Raw genomic sequence first — 18,813 nt, 5'->3', positions numbered from 1 at the left:
AATACTTTCACTATCATTGTGAGCTAAAATCATTTCCACGGGTTTATTTTTATTCGACAACATTAAATCTACTGCGACATAGTGCGTTGGTATTGACTAAATTCTACAAAATAATACAATCATTCTATGCAAATATAACTTTTAGTGCAAATAATTATAACATTTGGACATCATCAAGTGCCCTACAATAAGCCTAATTGCAAATTGTTAGTGTTGTTCTTGAAATTCGCAATATAATTTCGGTATATTTAACTGCCAAACTATTTCAACTTAAAAATATGTTACAACTAACAAATATCATGCTTTAGACATGTGTTAGATCTTACCTAAGGCTCTCTTCTATATTTTGACTTGGTTTCAATGAGCATATGACATAGATGAATAAAAAGCGTTTTGATAAATACTGCGGGGCTTAGAGGTTGTTGTTTTGAACATTAGGATTATTGTTATTGTTATTGTTGTTGTTATTGTTGTTGCGAGGAGCCAGACGCGGCAAATACTTTTGCAACCTACAAAATACAACTTTATTCAAACGTGTTGACAACCTCTTAAATTATAAAGTTACACGTCATAAACTAAATTGCATGCTCGTCGATATTTAAAAAACAATTTATATTGATTATTTTAACACATGTTAGTCACGATATGTTGTGGTCAGTCAAACTGACCTTCAATGTCAAACTAATATGTAAGTAACTTTGTAGAAAACATATCTGACATGCAACGAGCCAATGTGGTGAAGCACACAGCGATACATTTAAATAACAGGCTATTTTCGTATGATAACACAACAAAAATCCAGCTATTGAGTGACCGAGTCCAATGCGTTGTATGAACGTTGACCATAACAAAGGATATCTTGACTTCTCATATTATTGTCAGTGAGCTGTAATCGACATCCTGCTACGATGTGCCATTGTTGTCATGGCATTATACTAAGAATAGGACTATGATTACTTATTTCCTGAGTTAAAGCAATAATAGAGTTACTCTGATTCAATCAAATTTTCAAACAAATCAATTTGAGATGACTAGAATCGTAAATCATGTCGGCATTTGAGTCCGAAAATTTAAATGCAAACCCGAATTTGCCTAACAACACACTATTGTTTCTGAAATATGAAAGGTTGGAAAATTTGCATACAACATTTTTGGTGTGAAAAACATAAAACTGGAATTTCGTCAACTAAATAATATCAGGACAGAGGAACGTTTCGTTTTAGTTTAGTTTTCATGAACTGTCGTAAATTTAAACTACAAAATCATCAACAATAATTGTTAATATCTTCTCATATCATCATCATCAACCTGCCCTTATCCCTATAGAGGGTCGGAACAGTATGTACTACTTCTCCATACATCTCTATCAGCCGTCATATCTGAATTTACACATACCATTCCATAGTCATTTTTTGGTGTTCTTCTGCCTAGCCATCATATCTAGTAGCCATCCACATTCAATCTCATTACGTTTTTGCTTATATCATCATAATTAATATCTACTCATCTCTGGAGAAACAATTGTTAGATAATTCTATTTTCTAAAACATTTAGGATTACACCAAACTTCTAACGCGATCGTTAATAATTTTCTAATCCTTTGGAAAAATTCACAACATCGTCAATTTCTTTGTGCTGTTTTAATACCTTTAACCTTCATTTATATAAAAATGTAAAACAGTAGTGCATTTATTCACTTCTCTTTAAGATAAATAAATGAAATAACTCATCATCTCATTTTATTGATATCACATCTAAAATACATATTAGAAAAATTTACAAATTTCAAATAGGATATGGTATGATATGTGAATGTAAATCTCGTGTTTGCGTTACTTATTCCACCGCGTAATTAATCTGTTCGAAACCAATGTGTGTAACATTTTATACTAAATAACACAATCGAGAAAATAAAATAATTTTATGAATTCATTAATGTTTCATTTCCAATTATACTTACATCAATCTTGTTCTCAACAACATAATATACAAGGCAAAAAAGAATGTCCTCCAGAATCGTGGTGGAAAGTAACCATTGCGCCGCCTACGTTCAGGCATTTTTAATAAATCCTACAACAAAGGTTTTACATTTTTATCGATTCAAAAATATTATAAACTCACATCAAAACATAACTGGTACATGCAGACGAACAGAACGAAAATATTAAAGCGTACATGCATTCAATCTAATAAAATCATTCATGTTTAATTTGGGTTTGATAAAAAAACAACTAACTTCATATTTGCAAATAAACTATTAATGACATTGAAAACCAACTCAAAAGTAATGAAAAAATTTGACATGACCTCTCTAACGATTAATTAAAATAACTCGAACTCACATTTAAATTTTATAAAATCTCCAAATAATTCAATGCCCTTTAGGCCTACGCCCTATAGATTATAAATATTTTTTATTAATTAATAAAAATTTGTTTTTGTTAAGACTTAATACAATTTATATGTAAAATTTACTTTGGTTTGGATTCACATTTCAGTTAAGTACTTTTAGATAGGAGCGTCGGTGGCTCAGGGGTCTAGCACTTGACTTGCAATCTCCAGTCCTGGGTTCGAATCCCGCCATGTAATAATGTCTTTTTTGATTTCCAATTTACATATGTACATTCATCCGACGTTCTTACGGTGAAGGAAAACATCGTGATGCAACCTGCACATATCTGAAAAGAAATTCAAAGATATGTGTGAAGACTATGGCCTAATCACCCTAACTTAGGGTAGACTCCGAGCCCCTCGGTGGAGACTTATAGTGAGCTGATGATGATGATGATGACTTTTAGATATGGCTGATAACCACAAAATGAATAATAATTTTATTCAATTCTCAATACACATCCCTTAATGATACTAATATCATTTAATATCGGTTAATAGTAAAGAAGTATACTAATAAACTTCTTTACTATTAACCACTGTTCACCGGTGGGCGTAAATACCAAACAAAAGTAATTGTCTGCCTTAAATGTAAAATAAATACTTATTTTATTTTAATAAAATATATTTAAGAACAACACGTCCTTTCTCTAACATTATGTATTGTTTGATTACAATGGAAAGGTCTCCATCATCGTACGTGTCTATAAAATAAAAAGGAATATGTTACAAAGAATTCGTTACCGAAAACATCTCAATTGAAAGTAAATTTTAATCAAATCTTGTTAAATATCATATATATTAAGTTCATTCAAAAATACTCGTATTGTTTCAATATATTAACAAAGCTTAGTCTCCACATAACATACATACTATAATTTCTCTAACATTTTTTTTTGTAAATGTAAAAATAACATATATAAGAATTAGAATTATTCTTAGTAATGTTAGGAAAAAAATCCGACACTGTGCCGGTGTACTGGTACAACACTAGCCTTACTAATATGTCGACATTTATGTCCCCTCACTAATCATTCTGACACTTGACTTTGTAACGAAAGCGCGCAATTCGCGCCAAAGGATTCTAATTAATAATGTCTAAAAGTTACGAATTGATAACTTATTTATAATAACTAATGAGACAAGTTTGGTACTAAATGGTTGTACTCCAATAAAAGTTAAAAGATCAACTGTTATATACCAATCATAATAACATCTTATTTATAGAATTTTAAATTTTTAATATGCACTTCACTGAATTCAAAATGTCTTTTTAATATTTTATATAAAAGTTAACTGACGTTGTTACAAAGCCCGGCACTGTTTCCCTCACTTGAAACATTAATAACTAATGCCTCAACAACAGGCAAGAAAATATCTTGTCTTAGTCAGAAGTGCAACACGAATGTCCCATTTGCAGTCTGAATTTATTATCGCGAATGGAACATTTATAGCTAAGCAATGTTACGTTTGCCGCAACCTCCTTGTGGTAAATATAATAAAAAATCAGAACCACCTCATTTTTGAAGTCGGTTAAAAATAGAATATCTATAAATATAATTGTCGATATGGATATCATTCGGCAATATAAAAACTAAGAAGGATGCTCAACTTCATGTTTAAAACTCTAAAAGAAGTTAATTTTTCCATATTTTAAACCACTAAATAAAACACTTAAGGGACTTTAGCTACAGTAAAATATTTGCTTGTTTCTTTGTTAATAAAAAATTGAACTTTTTAAAACTCTACAATACAGTTACTAGGTGAAAGTTAGTTGGTTGTTGTTATCCTCTTGGATACAAAGTATCCCACGTTTTGTTCCTCACTACACAAGTGCCCGATTGCTCATATTAAAACTCAAATTTCAACTAACTATTTGATATATTTTATAATCGCGATTTCAAAATGCGAGAGTAGACGCCATTCGGAACATAAACATTTTGAAACCTTAAATTCACTTTCAACTGAAGTGAACCGAAAACATTACAAAAGTTTTTCTTTCCAACAATACGAAAGGTAAAATAAAAGTTCCGTAAAGGTTTCGACATTCTGAAAAACTTTTAAGGTAAAATTCGGATTCTTGTCAAAAACGTGATAAGTTCCGACGTTCTTATGTCTTCGTCGGCTTGCGCTGTCTAAAATTGTCTCGAAATGTTGCACGTTATAAAACACATAATTTTAAATATTTTATACAACTACAGATATCCCTAAATAATTGAGAAATATAAAATAACGGCCAATACAAATACTACCATGATACTTGAGAACGTAATATTTCATTAATATTCACCCCAACAACATCAAACCTGTGAACACGCTGTAGATTAAAATATGAAAATTGAGTTGAAGCGACTTTTACGCGACTATTGAATCAATCCATAGTGCAGATAATGAAATACGAGAATCCAGTAAAAAGGCGAAGCAGAAAATTTATTTCATCCTACTCTGATTCAATATTTGAGTCAGAATGCATTTTTTTATTACATTGTACGATTTTTTTCTTCTTTTACAATAAAAGATACGAACATTGGTTTTTCCTTTAGTAGTACATTAAAATTAAATATTTCTAATTGAACGTAAATCTTTATTTCTATTATTTCGTTTTTAAAATAAAATAGATTCATTGGCGCTACCAGCGCAATTTTGCAATACGATTTTTATTGTGTTCCATTCTCGTTTTTCATATCTTTCAGGTTTAGTCTTTCTCGCGTTTGTTTCTTCGCTTCAGTTGCAGATCGCGACAGTGTGTAACAAGTCTTATTATGAACGTATTTTTCCTAAGAAGTTAAATTTCAAACAGTGATATGAATGAAATATAAAATATATAAAGTCGATAGCGAATTGATTCGCCATTGGCATGTCATGTCGACACAGTTAAATATTGCCAACACCGTTTTCCTAACCATCCTTTAACCTTCGTAGTCGACGGTAATAATTACTTCTATTGTTTGTGAAGTATACAATAGTATGAAAACATCTGAGCTAATATTCACATATTTAATGGATAAATCAATACATGATGACCAAGTTTATTATAGTAGAAAAAACTTCAACTCTCCCTAAATCTCATTCGCATCGCATAATATAGTTCCCCAGGTAACATTTCGCAACATTTATAAACAAAACATTCGTATGCCATTGGCTGTATACTAATTTATCTAAAAACCTAATAAATAGTAGCGCGTAAGTGTGCTGTGAGCGCTCAAAATATTTCATTAACAACTTCTAATTTCTGATTACGTATACACATAGGCGATAGCAAATATCTTTCGATATATATTATATATATTTTATGGTCAATAATTATAAAAAGCCATTGACAATCTTAACATTTTTCATGAGACATGAAACACGCATGGAGCAAACTGAGGCAACTTCCCTCGTAAGACCGACTAAACCGGGGAATTACCACACTGCCACGGCGACGTAGACAATGACAAACGAAACTAACGAATAATGTTTTAAGTTACCGTCTCATTATGCATATCTAATGAACTACTGTAATCATTATTATATTAAAATATATTTTAATACTGCCGCGTTCGATCTAATACTTTAAAAGTGAAAAACTTAGGTCATATTTTTTTCTTCACTTTTATAATGACGATAAAAAATTGAAATTTAAAATCAAATTATGATATACGCAACCTAAATAAAAGGCAATAAATACAAATAAAAATATAGAATTACGTATGATTCTAAGCAGAACTAATATTTTTAAATAATGGGATAAAGAGCAATAAATATTACAAAATTGAATATCCACTTACTTGTGTTAAACTTAGGAAAATTTTCAAAACATTATTAACACAAACATTAATCGTCTAAGTAGCTCCTCCGTTCTCCTCAATTAGAGTTCATCGTCGATTAAACAATTTGCGGCAGATTTGATTCCGCTAAAATAGTTATTTAATAAAATTATTATTTGCAAATAAGACAATTTTACTTCATTAAAAAAATTCAGTAGTAAAATTTAACTAAATAACTCAAGTCCAAAAATTAAAAAATATTTTATTTGAAAAAACAAAATTTTTTAAATTTAAAAAACACTCAAATTATTTTTATCATATTATTTTTTTTACAAAATTTAATTTATTTTTTATTAATTTTTATTTTATGTAAAACTTCTTACCTGTCTATTCAAAACGATTCGCACTAAGTGATGGATGGAAGAGTTATTTATGACGTGTTGTCAACACTAGATCTAAACTGCTTCTGAGTGGTGCGAAGGCAGCTTCCCGTTAGATCCTGAACGGAACCTGCGCAATATGCCCTAGGGTAGGGGGGAAGGTTGTGTGGGATGTGCCCGCGTCAGCATCGGTACAATGGCAGCCGTTGCACTCGTATCCAGGGGTAACGACGAGATGGACCCTCCCACCTTTAACAACACTAACAAGTAGTTCTCGGTGTGCTCCCGAATAAAGTGCAAAGTTCACACAAAATCATTGAGGCGAGTACACATTCTGTAACTTTCATTATGCTGGCAAATTAATATCACTACTGATTTATTTTTTTATTTTTAATTATCGTCGTTTGTTACTATTGCGCGATTCACAACCTTTGAACAATATATCAACGCAGACCTGAGATTATTAGGCCTATACCCTTGAAGTTATGGGATTTCTATTTCTAAGTAGGTGAGCATTAAGGAATTATTTTACATATTTCCAATTTATTACAAATCATCTCCCAAGGCCTTAAGTAAGAGTCCAAAGTGTGATTGGAGCAAAGTTATTCCTTCAGCAGAATTAATTGAAAATGGAATAAATAATTTTCAGTAAATATAATTAACTACGTATGTCGTGCTCTTTTTAATATGCCTTTTTAAGGTCAAAACAGAGACAAAGGTAGCATCTGATCTAATTTTCCCACCGTAGATATGGGGCCGAGAACACTTAAAATTAAGGCTAGGAGTGGGCACTATGAGTTTTTGCAGAAATTCATCCCCTAATAGTATAAAGTGGGGGCTCCGGCAAAAAGTATAATATGTATGAAACAACGATATTTCTTGACCAGAATAACTTGAAATTGAAAGAAAATCCCTTTTTGGGCAAAAATGAGTAATTCAGTGAATAGTGTTTTTTTACAAATATGCCCATTAAAGGTATAAATAAAAGTTAGAAAATATATTTCGGAATATAAAATTCCAAGCGGTCTAAGTCGGTGAAAACAGCTAGTTAATAACAATTATTTTCGAAACAGCAACAAATCAAAGGTAAATAACTAACTTTTCAAGTTTACTTTACAACTCCCGCGGGAAATAAAATGTTCGAAACCCAATTGAGAACACATTCTTGAGAATACCTAGAGTAATAAATTTATTATTTCATTTTTCAAAATCTTGTAATTATTAACAATCGGTTAATAATCTATGCAAATCATGATATTAATTAACTAACTCATTAATAATGTTTTAAGAACTCTCTGTAGAAAAGATACTTTTCTGTAGAATTATATTCGTACGGATTTGTAAGTAAGTAGCAATAACCGTGGGTTTCTGAGACCAAGATTTCAGTTTAAAACATATTGCCATCACTGTTTTGTAAAAGATGAAAGACAGGGATGACGACATATTTTGTATAGAGATCTTATTGTCAGAAGCCCACGATCAGTCCGATAGACTTAAACAGGCCTACATTATATCTTGTTTGCCAATACTCAAGTATATATTGTCTGCCTGCTCTTCTCAGTTATAGATGGTCTTAATATTCCATTTAACAGACAGTTTTATCTATATGTCATAAGCAACTTGTGAACGCCGCCCGTCGCTTCGCTACCGAGGCGTATTGTTAAGACTCGTCAAATCGCATATTGGACGAATTAATACACAAAACGTCGTGTTATATACATACCTACATGTATATAGACTTTGTAAAGATAGAGGCAATAGAGTCGTGGAGTGGTCAATCTTATTTATTTCACTCATATAGCTCTTATACAAGAAAACGATTAAAAACAATTCATTGCGTGCCTACTAAGTAACAGAAATTTGTGCGAAATATCAAGTGCCTAGAATCATTTTACTTTCGTCTCAAGATCAGTTGAACCGTTTTGGCTGAAAATTGGTGGGGAGGTTAGAACCAGGAGACGGATATAGGAAGGATACTTATATATCCGGATTCGGTGGGACGTGATATATTTTCTTAATTCCGCGCGGAAGGAATCGCGGGTAAAAACAAATTCGATTACTTTCCAGTAACATTTCTACAAGATGGCATTTTATACATTGAAGCCTTTACGAGTTAAAACTAAGATAGTTAAATTACTTTATTATGTATCATCATTGAATAAATAAAGCATAAAGGTTGGTAATTCACCTTATCGTTTTATATACTTTATCTTCGTGTGTGTGTGTGTGTGTATGTGTGTGTGTGTAAACTCTAATATTATGTAAAAAGTAAACTGATCCTGTTTTAAGTGTGTGTATTTATTTTCATACATACAAAATAGAGATAAATGCAAATAAAATTGCACGTAGTAACTATATATTTTACATAAGGAATAGGTAATGCATTTTTGCTTTTATCTTTTTCTCATATAATTATATACTTTATCTAATTTTATTGTGTAAAAAAGATATATCATCACCAACGTCAAATTACTGTCATAAACATATCGCCAATTAATTCTGCTTCCTTCAATCCCTCTTCTGCGGTGAACCCAGTTAGGAATCATGTCGGTCACTATAACCGGTCACAATGTATTGAGTCACAAAAAGCGACATGTTCTAAAAGCCAGTCAATATAACCGACATTGATATAAATAATTAACTGATAAAAAAACAGTCAGTCAATATAAGCGGTATTTTACTGTAATTATTAATTTATTAGTATAAAGTTAAATTGGCTACCACTTATGTATAATTAGAATGTTAAATAAGAAGTTACATTGAACTAAAAATTGTAACAAGGTTAACTAAAACTAAAATGATAAATTATATTATTTGTCGTCTCTAACAGTTGCGTAAACGACATGTACACACTTTATTTAATTGTAACAATTATTATTTCTCATTAACACTTGATAATAAATTACTTATCGCAGATAAGTCACTAGATAGCGGCCTAACAGATGATTAACATTGATAACATAATCTAGCTTTTAGATAAAAAAAATTAAGATTCCCCGTAATGTTATGATCTAAATCTAGAGTTATAAGACTCCAAATTGAGCAAAGTGCAACTGATAAAGTACGTAACCGATTATAAGTTAATTGAAATTTACATCTACTAATTACATACAATAATGGATAACTATTTTAAATTATTTGTCTAAGTTGACGGACAGCCTTGACAGACAGCTGGGTAATATATTTGAGAGTTTTATATATTCTTCACATTTGCATCATAGTAATTGCATGTTGTGGTCTCTTGGTTTTTTAAACCAATTCCTATATCATATACATTTAAGAACCAACTCGTAACATTTCACTTTCCGAACGAACATCGAAACGCACGTCAATCTAACTAAACGTAAATATGATGAAAGGTCGTTGATGTAATTTCAACAATATGAAAATTAAAACGTACCGCGGGCTATAGCGTGGACGAAGGGGTGACCACAGCGAAATCAATTTAAACAAAGTTTTAGGAGTGAGATTATTGTTTAATTATAATGTTGAGTCGAGGCATTAAAGTCCTGGGTATCGTTATTTTGTCACGGTTACATGTCTCGCGACAGCAGGAGTGCTCTCAGGTAGGGAATGTGCATAACTTAATACGACCTTTATTCTACTATCCAAACTTTATGAACATCTCTCTTCTCCAATTTCTTTGTTCTTGAAATATCTTTGTTGAATACATTAAAGGAATTATAATCGATAAATATTTTTAATGTATTTAATGTGCATTCGACTTTCGTGACACGTATTAAAAAAAATTGGAGTATCTATATGTAATATAAAAATAGTATGTTTTGGTACAATTTGCGTTGCTGACAAAAAATCAATTACTAAAATTTGTTTGACTTCACTTATTGTTATCACTTTCATATTCTTTGTGGATACAGAGATATTATTTCTCATACATGTGTTTCGGCAATTAAACAAAGAAAACAAATAATAGAATTATTGCAATATTACTCAATAGACCAGTTTCAGCAAAATTAAAGACGTTTTCACGTGTAAACTTAAAAGATACATTACTTTTTCCTTCATTTCATACAAAATTAAATTTTTTACGCCACGAAATATATTTTCAAGTCAGTATTATTTTTGTCTGAAATATTCGAAAGGAAAATAATAAGTTAACATGAAAATCTAAAAATTAGAAGTAATGAAAAATCTTCCGTGAATTGTAGGCTAATATTTCTTTACTTCAATTTATCTTTCTCTGTTATAAACACAAGTCTTTTAATTGTTTTTAGAGCACCTCGAAAGGAAAAAACGGAAACCTACCCGGCACCTAGTAAAGTGAACGGCTAAAATTCGACTAAAATGGTTACTACTAACAGATCCGCGTCAGATCGCATACGTCCCTACCGAGGGGTTGAAACCGATCTTAACTTAGGGTGACTTAATCAACCACGCTAGCCTAGTGCGGGTTGAAGTAACAATTTTTTATAAAAAACGAAAAAACAAAACAACAAATATGTTTAAATATGTACCTCGATTACTCTATATAAATGATTCACTTCTTTATGATTATTTCTTACGTATTGGAAATACACCTAATATCATCACATTATCGTTATCATGGAACTAATACAATCGTTTGAATAAGTGCGTGTTAATATTTACCCTATTAATAAATACAATAGTGGTTATGGTTATATTAAAACAATCCAACGATTGTCATCTGTTATGAGAGAAAAATCGATTTTAAAACGAGTCGGTTACGAGACTATGATTAATCAATTAAATAAAATGTAAATATCATTTTTCACGATATTCTCAAAAGTAATCCAATTTTGATCTATACGCGAATTACTGTTCACCTAAAGGTGAAGGAAGATGTTCTTCATTTTCTTCTCCTCCTCCTTTTATTAAGCCTTTAAAGCTATTTAGACAATAATATAATGTCTATAATATGGGTACAGAGTTCCTTAACATTTAATATAAAACTTACACTTAAAGGCTTTCATAAAAATAAATATCACATCATAACTAAAATGGAAGCTTAAAAACTCCGCGTTAATTAACATGTTACGTTTCTTTTTAAGAGCAATTTCATTCAGGCATCCGACTAAATCAGACATTAGCGATGTTTATACCCGTAAAAGTAGTCAACGCCAAAATTGTACAACCTTGTCAAGCGATCCATTACAAAATTATTTTGTGAGATCACTATTATTACGAGAACCTTTTTTGAAAGACTAACAGATTCAAGAATTACTTAATTATATATCTATGTCTTCACATAATCAAATTCAAATCCTAATCGTTATAAAAAATATAATAAAGTTACAAAGTAAAAGCGCCACTATCACATTAGTATTTTCCGCTTATTTTACTCGGAACTTTTCGCGAGAAACCAATTTACCGAAGAAAGAATGAAATTTTTTAATTTTCACTAATAGCTTTTAGACTAATTGGTAATTTATGAAAAAGCATTAATATTTCCCCCAAAAAGAAAATACAGAATTCAAATAAAATGTATCTTTTTACAATTAAAATAAAAATAATATTATTTTACGTCGTGTACCGTATTACACATATTAATATTAGGCTACTGTATAAAATTGAAATCTTTATGAAAAAAAATCATACAAACTATATAATTTTTTTCATATTTATTCAACATTTTTTATTTCAATAATAATAAAATAACAAATTAATTTCGAATAAATTGAAATGTTTATTTATTTTACTTTTATATCCACTGTATTGAATTAAATAAATGATTTATAAATTTGTGTAACATATCTATATGAATTTCACGAAATCAAAGTTATTTTATACACGAATAAATTTAAATTCAAGTTAATCTAAGTAAACTTACCTGTTTGATGAAAATAAACAATCACATTAACTAACAACACACCTTTTTTACAATCACTCTTAAACCGGTTTCATAATTGTTTATAGTATTTGTGTCCTGTTTACTTAAATTTAATTAAATTTTTAAAACTATGACAAAATTGTGATTTTAATGTTTTTGACACTTCTATTTCCAACTTAGACAACAATCCCCCACCAAGCGTTGCGGTGTACTGCTTTACCGACCGTAGTTTTATCTTCATGTCATGGGTGCCGCAACATTTTTCTTTTTTCTATCATCGTCTAAGAAAACAATCCTTCATTTTTTAAACTGGTTAAATATGGTGAGTTAAATAAATAACCCATGCCTTGGTTTCTATTTAATAAACTTATACTTGTGTTTAAGAGAAAATTGTAATTATAGTTAAACAAGGACATCTGTACCGATAAGAGGCGCTGCTATCGCGTTTGTTTCGTTACTTCTAGACATTCTATGAGAATACATATAAAAGCTACTTAGACATAGAAAATGGTATAAAAAATGACATGACCGCTATGGTACAAAGGCAATATTGTGACATTTTTTGACTACAGAGTGGGGGAACCACTAGGCTATCATAACTTAGTTTAATTTATGTCCACCGGTTATGATAGCCTTGTTGGTCTATACATCCGATATTATCGTGAAAATCTTCTAAATCACTCAGTGGTCTCATATTATGTTGTTTTTTGTAGGCTACTGTCCACTACAACACCATGAGGTATTATTTATTGAATTCAAGGGGCTACTGGTAACACAAGATTTTTCAGAATAAGTTTCTATGAAAGCTTTTACTTACCGTACATATGCTCACATATAAAAGTTACGTTCGCCATAATAAAAGCAAGTTTCAGAATTTCTTGATTCTATGTAAGATTAGATAAATAGAGCTCTTTTATTTCAATTGTAATGAAATAAAAAAATATATATTCCCAAACATCCTAACATAGCATTCTAGTTTTCCAATAAGTATTTTTACAATATTTAATAACTACTAATATGAAGAATATAATTTTAACTCTGAGCGAGAAGTTATTCATAGTTCTGTGGTAATTTAGATTTCTGAAAACAACTACAGCGCCATCTCTTAATGCAATGGACAACACAACGCAAGCTTTTTTTGACGCCACTGTAATTATCATTTCCTAACATAGATGGCAGCATGTCTAAAAGTAAAATATTGATTTATCAGTAATTATATTGGCGGGTATGCAAATATGTTTGGATGGAAGAGTTTAATTTGTATGTTCTTTCACATGTGATTATATGTATTCTGTACGGTGGGCTTCACACGAAAATTTGTAACAACCGCCGTCGTATCATCATCGGCGCAGCGCTAATTATTCATTTATAATTTGCTTCGGGCTCCTATCGAGCGTAAAGTACACCAAAAATATCGTACTAATTAAGACATAATTGACGATGATGATATGAAAACGCCTATCGCAATTATTCGTGCTATACCCACGGGTATAACAATTTTGACGAGAGAGTGGGACTTTGTCCTTTTTAGCCACAAGTGTATTGTTTTTATTTACATTCGAATTTCTACCAATGACAATGAAAGTGATATGTCACAAAGCAAAGTCATTTTAGCAATCAACAGAAACGCTCTTTGATAAGATACAATGTCAATCGTTAGTATTTGTAACTTTGTTGCAAAAAAAATAAACAAATTATTTATCAGTTATTTTATAATAAAACAAACCACTAGAGTCGTTGGAACACCTATTACTTCATCAACGTGACCACAAGACAACTAAATACATATAATTTTTAGCGTAAAATAAGTAAAGATTCATCAGAAACATTTATTTTTTTATAACAGAAGGAGCAAACGAGCAGCGGGAACACCGAGGTGTTCAACGACGCCCATGGACATTTGCAATACCAGAGGAACCGCAGATGCGTTGCCGGCCTTTGAGGTGGTGATAAGCTTTCTATACGTTTGGAAACATTTGAAGGATAAATACACAACATAAATATTGACTTTATTTACTTAAATAATATAGCTGTTCTGGTCTTGCGGACGGTACAAACTTGTCACACAAATAAGATTAAGAACCAAATGTAACTTGCCTTTATACCAAATTTTACCAGTTTAGAAAATAACCATATGGCATTCAACTTAAATAGAACTATCATCAATAGGTCCAATACTTAGATATTATAACGATCAGAGAAAAAACATGTTTTGTATAAAACTAATTAAAGTTTGTTGATTCATCGATTTTTTATCCCACATTCAAATAGTAGTTATATAGAAGAATACTGTTACCATGATCCTACTGTTATAACACCTATACAAAAATAAGAAAACGCCCGGTCGGTCATAATCTAATAATAGAGAACATATGAAGGTGAACTACGTAAACAATTAATTTTGAGAAAAACAAATGTCATATCTTATTTACTTAACATTGAACCCCCTCTATACAAACATTAAGCGTATTTATAACAAGTCTAATCATTGCATTGTATAATACGTAAACAACTCAGTAGTTGATAAAACAAGTTGACATTTCATACAAAGTTTCATTATCGTTACTCAGACTTGCGCTGTGTAGTACGTTGATATCGGAATAATGCCGTGTTTAAAAATATATACAAATATCTCCAGTTATAAAATACCAAGGGATTTTGTTGATAAAATAATACCAGTTCTTGCAAAAGCGGTAAAGAAAGATAATAACGTAAGTATGAGTTATTCAATTACCAATGAATTGCGGCATTATGTCATTTTCCCTATAATATTTGATGTTTGTTTCTAATATTGCATTTATTTTTTTTACAGAAATTTATATGTGTAACAACAGGAGATTGTCAAATGTCGTTCGGCGGCGAATCGTCAGAGCCAAGTGTTATAGCTACCTTAGAATCTATTGGTAATCTCGGTCCGAATGAGAATAAAGAGATCGTTAGAGAATTGTCCAAACACTTGGAAAAGGAACTTAAAGTCAAACCCCACAGGTACGTTAAAACAATAGTTATTTGTTAAAACTATATATAGGTATATTTAATTTTTAATATGCTCGTCCCTTACAGATTTTTCTTGACCTTTTATGATTTACTTCCTTACAATGTTGCTAAAGGAGGAGTAACTATTGAGGAAATTGGAGCATGAAAACATTGCACAAGCGAAATATTCTACGTTAACGATGTACTGATATTAAAAAAATAGAGCGAAATAAAATAATACTTATGTGACTGTTTATTTTTTGTTTATCGTCCATAATTATAGATAACGTACCTAATAAGATAATTTTAACACTTATTATATTGGTTACTTTGGATTTTAATTAAAAATTCACTTTTTCAATATTTAATAATAATTTATGTTTATCTTGAATGTCTAGTATTTTTCCTTTAAATTAAGAGAGCAAATATACAATCATTTTAAGGGTGAGTTGCATCAAATCATCGTTTAAAGTATTCGTTATGGTTAATTATAACGATAACTTTAACAAAAACGTATATTTTTACAAACCCTACCGTTTAATCGATTATGTGATTACGAGACAATGGGATCAGAACCCGGATTTATATATGCACGTACTGTACGAATGATTTTTTCTATCCAGGCCACTGACCTCTATATATGGATTGGTTATAAACCGTGATATTCTGTGGCTATTTTATTTTTTCAGTTTTGGTGATGATGATTGGTTTATAGCGGTAATGTGGATTTAAACTTATAATACAGATAGATTTAAGTATCACGTAACAACAACAGGCGCATTTAAATCGGAACGAGGCAAGAGTTGTATTTTGCAAGCAATCGTCTATCCATTTATAAATTTCAGTGAGCCGCATTTTGTAATGTAAGACTCAAAAATTTCTTATATTCTTTTACACTTCTTTTCCTTAAAAGCCGGCAACGCATCTGAAGTTCCTCTGGTGTTGCAGATGTCCATGGGTGTCGTTGATCACCTCGGTGTTCCCGCCGCTCGCCTGCCCCCCCGCTCTTATAAAAAAATATATATTTATGGTAACCACCATAAAGCAACAAATCACTTTATCTGTCAAATAAAAGTCACAAAATGTCAAAAATGTGCTAATTTTCAGTTTTAGTTAAAATCTGTGCCAAAAAAAATCTCAATCAGGTCTACCATGGGTCTGATATGATTAAGAGAAAAATGAAAGCAACCGATTTTAATGATGCTGTGTAGTCTACAATGGTGGGCTACCAACGCAATGACAGCCTCACTCATAGTCAGAAGTTTGCTGTTGGGTGCTTCACTGGCATCATAACGCGCTTGATCACACAACCCGTCGACATCATAAAATTAAGAACACAACTACAAAAAAGAAAACATATAAAGCACCTTAGTATGTTCCAAATGAGTAGGAAAATTTTGGAAGAAGAAGGCTTTAAAGCTTTTTTTCATGGACATTATATTGGACAGGTATTTTTATATCCACACCTTTTTTTAAGCTTGGACTTGGTAGAGAATCTAGATTAGTGTATCTTAAAGTGAACTGAATTTACGTTAGTTCTAATGCCTACTGAAAAGTATATTAAAAGTTACTTACGTTTTAACAAGTCATAAATGTAAGTGATTGTCCATTTAAGGCTAACGGTTCGTGTTTAAATGTAAGCGCACTTATGCGCCATTGGGTAGAAAATAGTCTCACTACAGATGTAGGAAACTACGCTTTTACCGATACTTAAAATGTTCCGATACTTAAAATGGATTTTTATATACCTTAATACGAAATTCACAGCCACCATGAAGTTTGAATATTCGGCATTAATGGTTTAAAACAATTTTAGGTACATTCTATCTTATCCGTTAGTACTCAGTTCTTCATATATGAATTAGTATCAAAACAAGTTGTAAATTCAGGAATAAATGAGAAACATATGTAAGTATAGCATCAAACTTTTTTTTGTTTATTTTTGTATTTACTTTGAAAAAATATAATGAACGAATCAACATCAAGATCATTGTGTTTATTGGGTAATATTTTGACAGGCGCTTTTTATTTCTTCTTGCTTTCTGATTGTTTTTAATCTTCATTACGAGAACATTCCGATACATACATATTTATTTTTAAAATTTTAGGCCCGCAATGTTGTTCTTCAGTGGCATCATAGCCGGGTGCTGTTCAGGCGCCGTCGCTCTGCCTCTAGAAGTGATCAGAGTAAGACAGATGATTGCCAAAGAACAGTATAAGGGAATACTTAACGGAGCAAAAGCCGTATACAAAGCGGGAGGCATTCTTGCTTTCTACGAAGGTCTATCAGCTTCTCTTATACAAGTAAGATTTTTGTAGTTGTTAAATGTAAAGTAACACCAAATAAATTATGTATCAACGTAGATTTTTTTACTATATAAGTTCGAGTTACAAAATAAACGTTTAAGGTTTGTTTATCAAGCATAGGAAGCAGTGTGCCGCTTAATGAAAACAATATATTGGTAGTAAGTCCAAACTCTTTTGAATTACAAATTCTGAGATTTTGAATTAGTCGCCCGCATGATTGCACGAATTTATCTAGTGTTTCTTTAGGTGGCTTCACTTTTAAGCCCCTGATTACTACATGAATACATGTAACATCTTTGGTTAATATTTTCAGTACGGGCCCTCTGTTGGTCTGTCATTTTCAGTGTTTCGCTTTATGCAACCACTGCTATTGAAAAAATTGGGCCAACGTCGTGATCGTGATGATGCTCTCAATACTGACTATAAGCCATCTCATGTGGTCGTCGCAAGCATGATCGCTGGATCTACGGCGGGCTTTGTTTCAAAAACTGCTACGTATCCGCTAGACTTAGTAAAACGGCGACTGCAAATTGGAGTGAGTAACGTACCTTTTTCTTACGATGTCCTGATTTAACTTTTATGTAATCCTTTAAAATTATTTCCAGACTCACAAAGAAGATGATAGGTTCACCACTAGCGTAACATCTCGTCATCTAATTCGGTGCACTAGTTTTCTAACATGCATAAGAAATATAATTAGAAAGGAGGGTTTTAGTGGTCTATATCAAGGTTGGCTAGTGACAGTTTTAAAATCACAATTAACGAGTATTGTAGCATTCACAACTTACGAATGTGCATGTTATGTTGTTAGGGAATTCAACAAACCTGTCCGTTAATTTTATTTATACATATATTTGGATGCATTATATATTATTAAGTGTTGATGTCTGTCATGTTGTTATATTTAAAATACTATGAACTGTTTATAAGAAAACTAATTAATAAATCTTTAAACAACCATGAGTTATTATGTTATTTAGAAGAACTTTCACTCTAGTGATAAGCGCCCCCTTCAGCCCGAAATGCCAAACCAAGCACTTGGTCTATGAGGCATTGGAAGAAAGAGGTAAACTAGCAATTGATTCATTATTTTTGAAACAATAATAAATAGGTGTCGGTAACAAACTTAATTAGGGATGCATTGTGAAAATCAGTTTGATTAATTTTTACTGATCTAAATTCATAAATTCTAAAGTAAGGT

The 18,813-nt window shown here is 31.2% G+C and overlaps 3 protein-coding genes across 5 annotated transcripts in view; 2 read left to right on the top strand and 1 right to left on the bottom strand.

The window, feature by feature from the left end:
• Nucleotides 1-12,515, bottom strand: part of LOC106126139 (alpha-1,3-mannosyl-glycoprotein 4-beta-N-acetylglucosaminyltransferase A) — a 47,874-nt gene extending 35,359 nt beyond the window's left edge. Inside the window, exons 1-3 of one of the 3 annotated variants that reach the window (XM_013323618.1) lie at nt 6,524-6,780; nt 6,162-6,287; nt 1,961-2,070 (exon numbers count right to left, since the gene is read on the bottom strand). In XM_013323618.1, the coding sequence (XP_013179072.1) occupies nt 1,961-2,058 (98 nt within the window). In that variant the 5' untranslated portion in view covers nt 2,059-2,070; nt 6,162-6,287; nt 6,524-6,780. Of the gene's footprint in view, nt 1-1,960; nt 2,071-6,161; nt 6,288-6,523; nt 6,781-12,329 lie in introns of those variants that run through there. The other 2 variants (XM_013323620.1, XM_013323619.1) reach the window with 2 other exon arrangements.
• Nucleotides 12,516-14,853: 2,338 nt separating this feature from the next.
• LOC106126469 (macrophage migration inhibitory factor homolog) lies at nt 14,854-15,561 on the top strand. The gene is made up of 3 exons (XM_013324154.1): nt 14,854-15,040; nt 15,142-15,317; nt 15,393-15,561. Exons 1-3 carry the CDS (start codon nt 14,933-14,935, stop codon nt 15,469-15,471), a joined length of 363 nt encoding a protein of 120 aa, XP_013179608.1. The 5' UTR covers nt 14,854-14,932; the 3' UTR covers nt 15,472-15,561.
• Nucleotides 15,562-15,634: 73 nt separating this feature from the next.
• On the top strand, nt 15,635-18,515 carry LOC106126468 (mitochondrial thiamine pyrophosphate carrier). Its single transcript, XM_013324153.1, has 5 exons — nt 15,635-16,753; nt 17,122-17,213; nt 17,414-17,609; nt 17,926-18,147; nt 18,218-18,515. The coding sequence occupies exons 1-5, from the start codon at nt 16,523-16,525 to the stop codon at nt 18,446-18,448; spliced, it is 972 nt and encodes a 323-aa protein (XP_013179607.1). The 5' UTR covers nt 15,635-16,522; the 3' UTR covers nt 18,449-18,515.
• Nucleotides 18,516-18,813: the final 298 nt, after the last annotated feature.

The sequence above is a fragment of the Papilio xuthus genome, unplaced genomic scaffold (assembly GCF_000836235.2).
Source record: "Papilio xuthus unplaced genomic scaffold, Pxut_1.1 DF825017.1, whole genome shotgun sequence".
In the NCBI taxonomy this organism is placed as follows: Eukaryota; Metazoa; Arthropoda; class Insecta; order Lepidoptera; family Papilionidae; genus Papilio; species Papilio xuthus.
The sequence above is the reverse complement of the archived record's forward strand: the minus strand, read 5'-3'. Positions and strand labels throughout refer to the sequence as shown.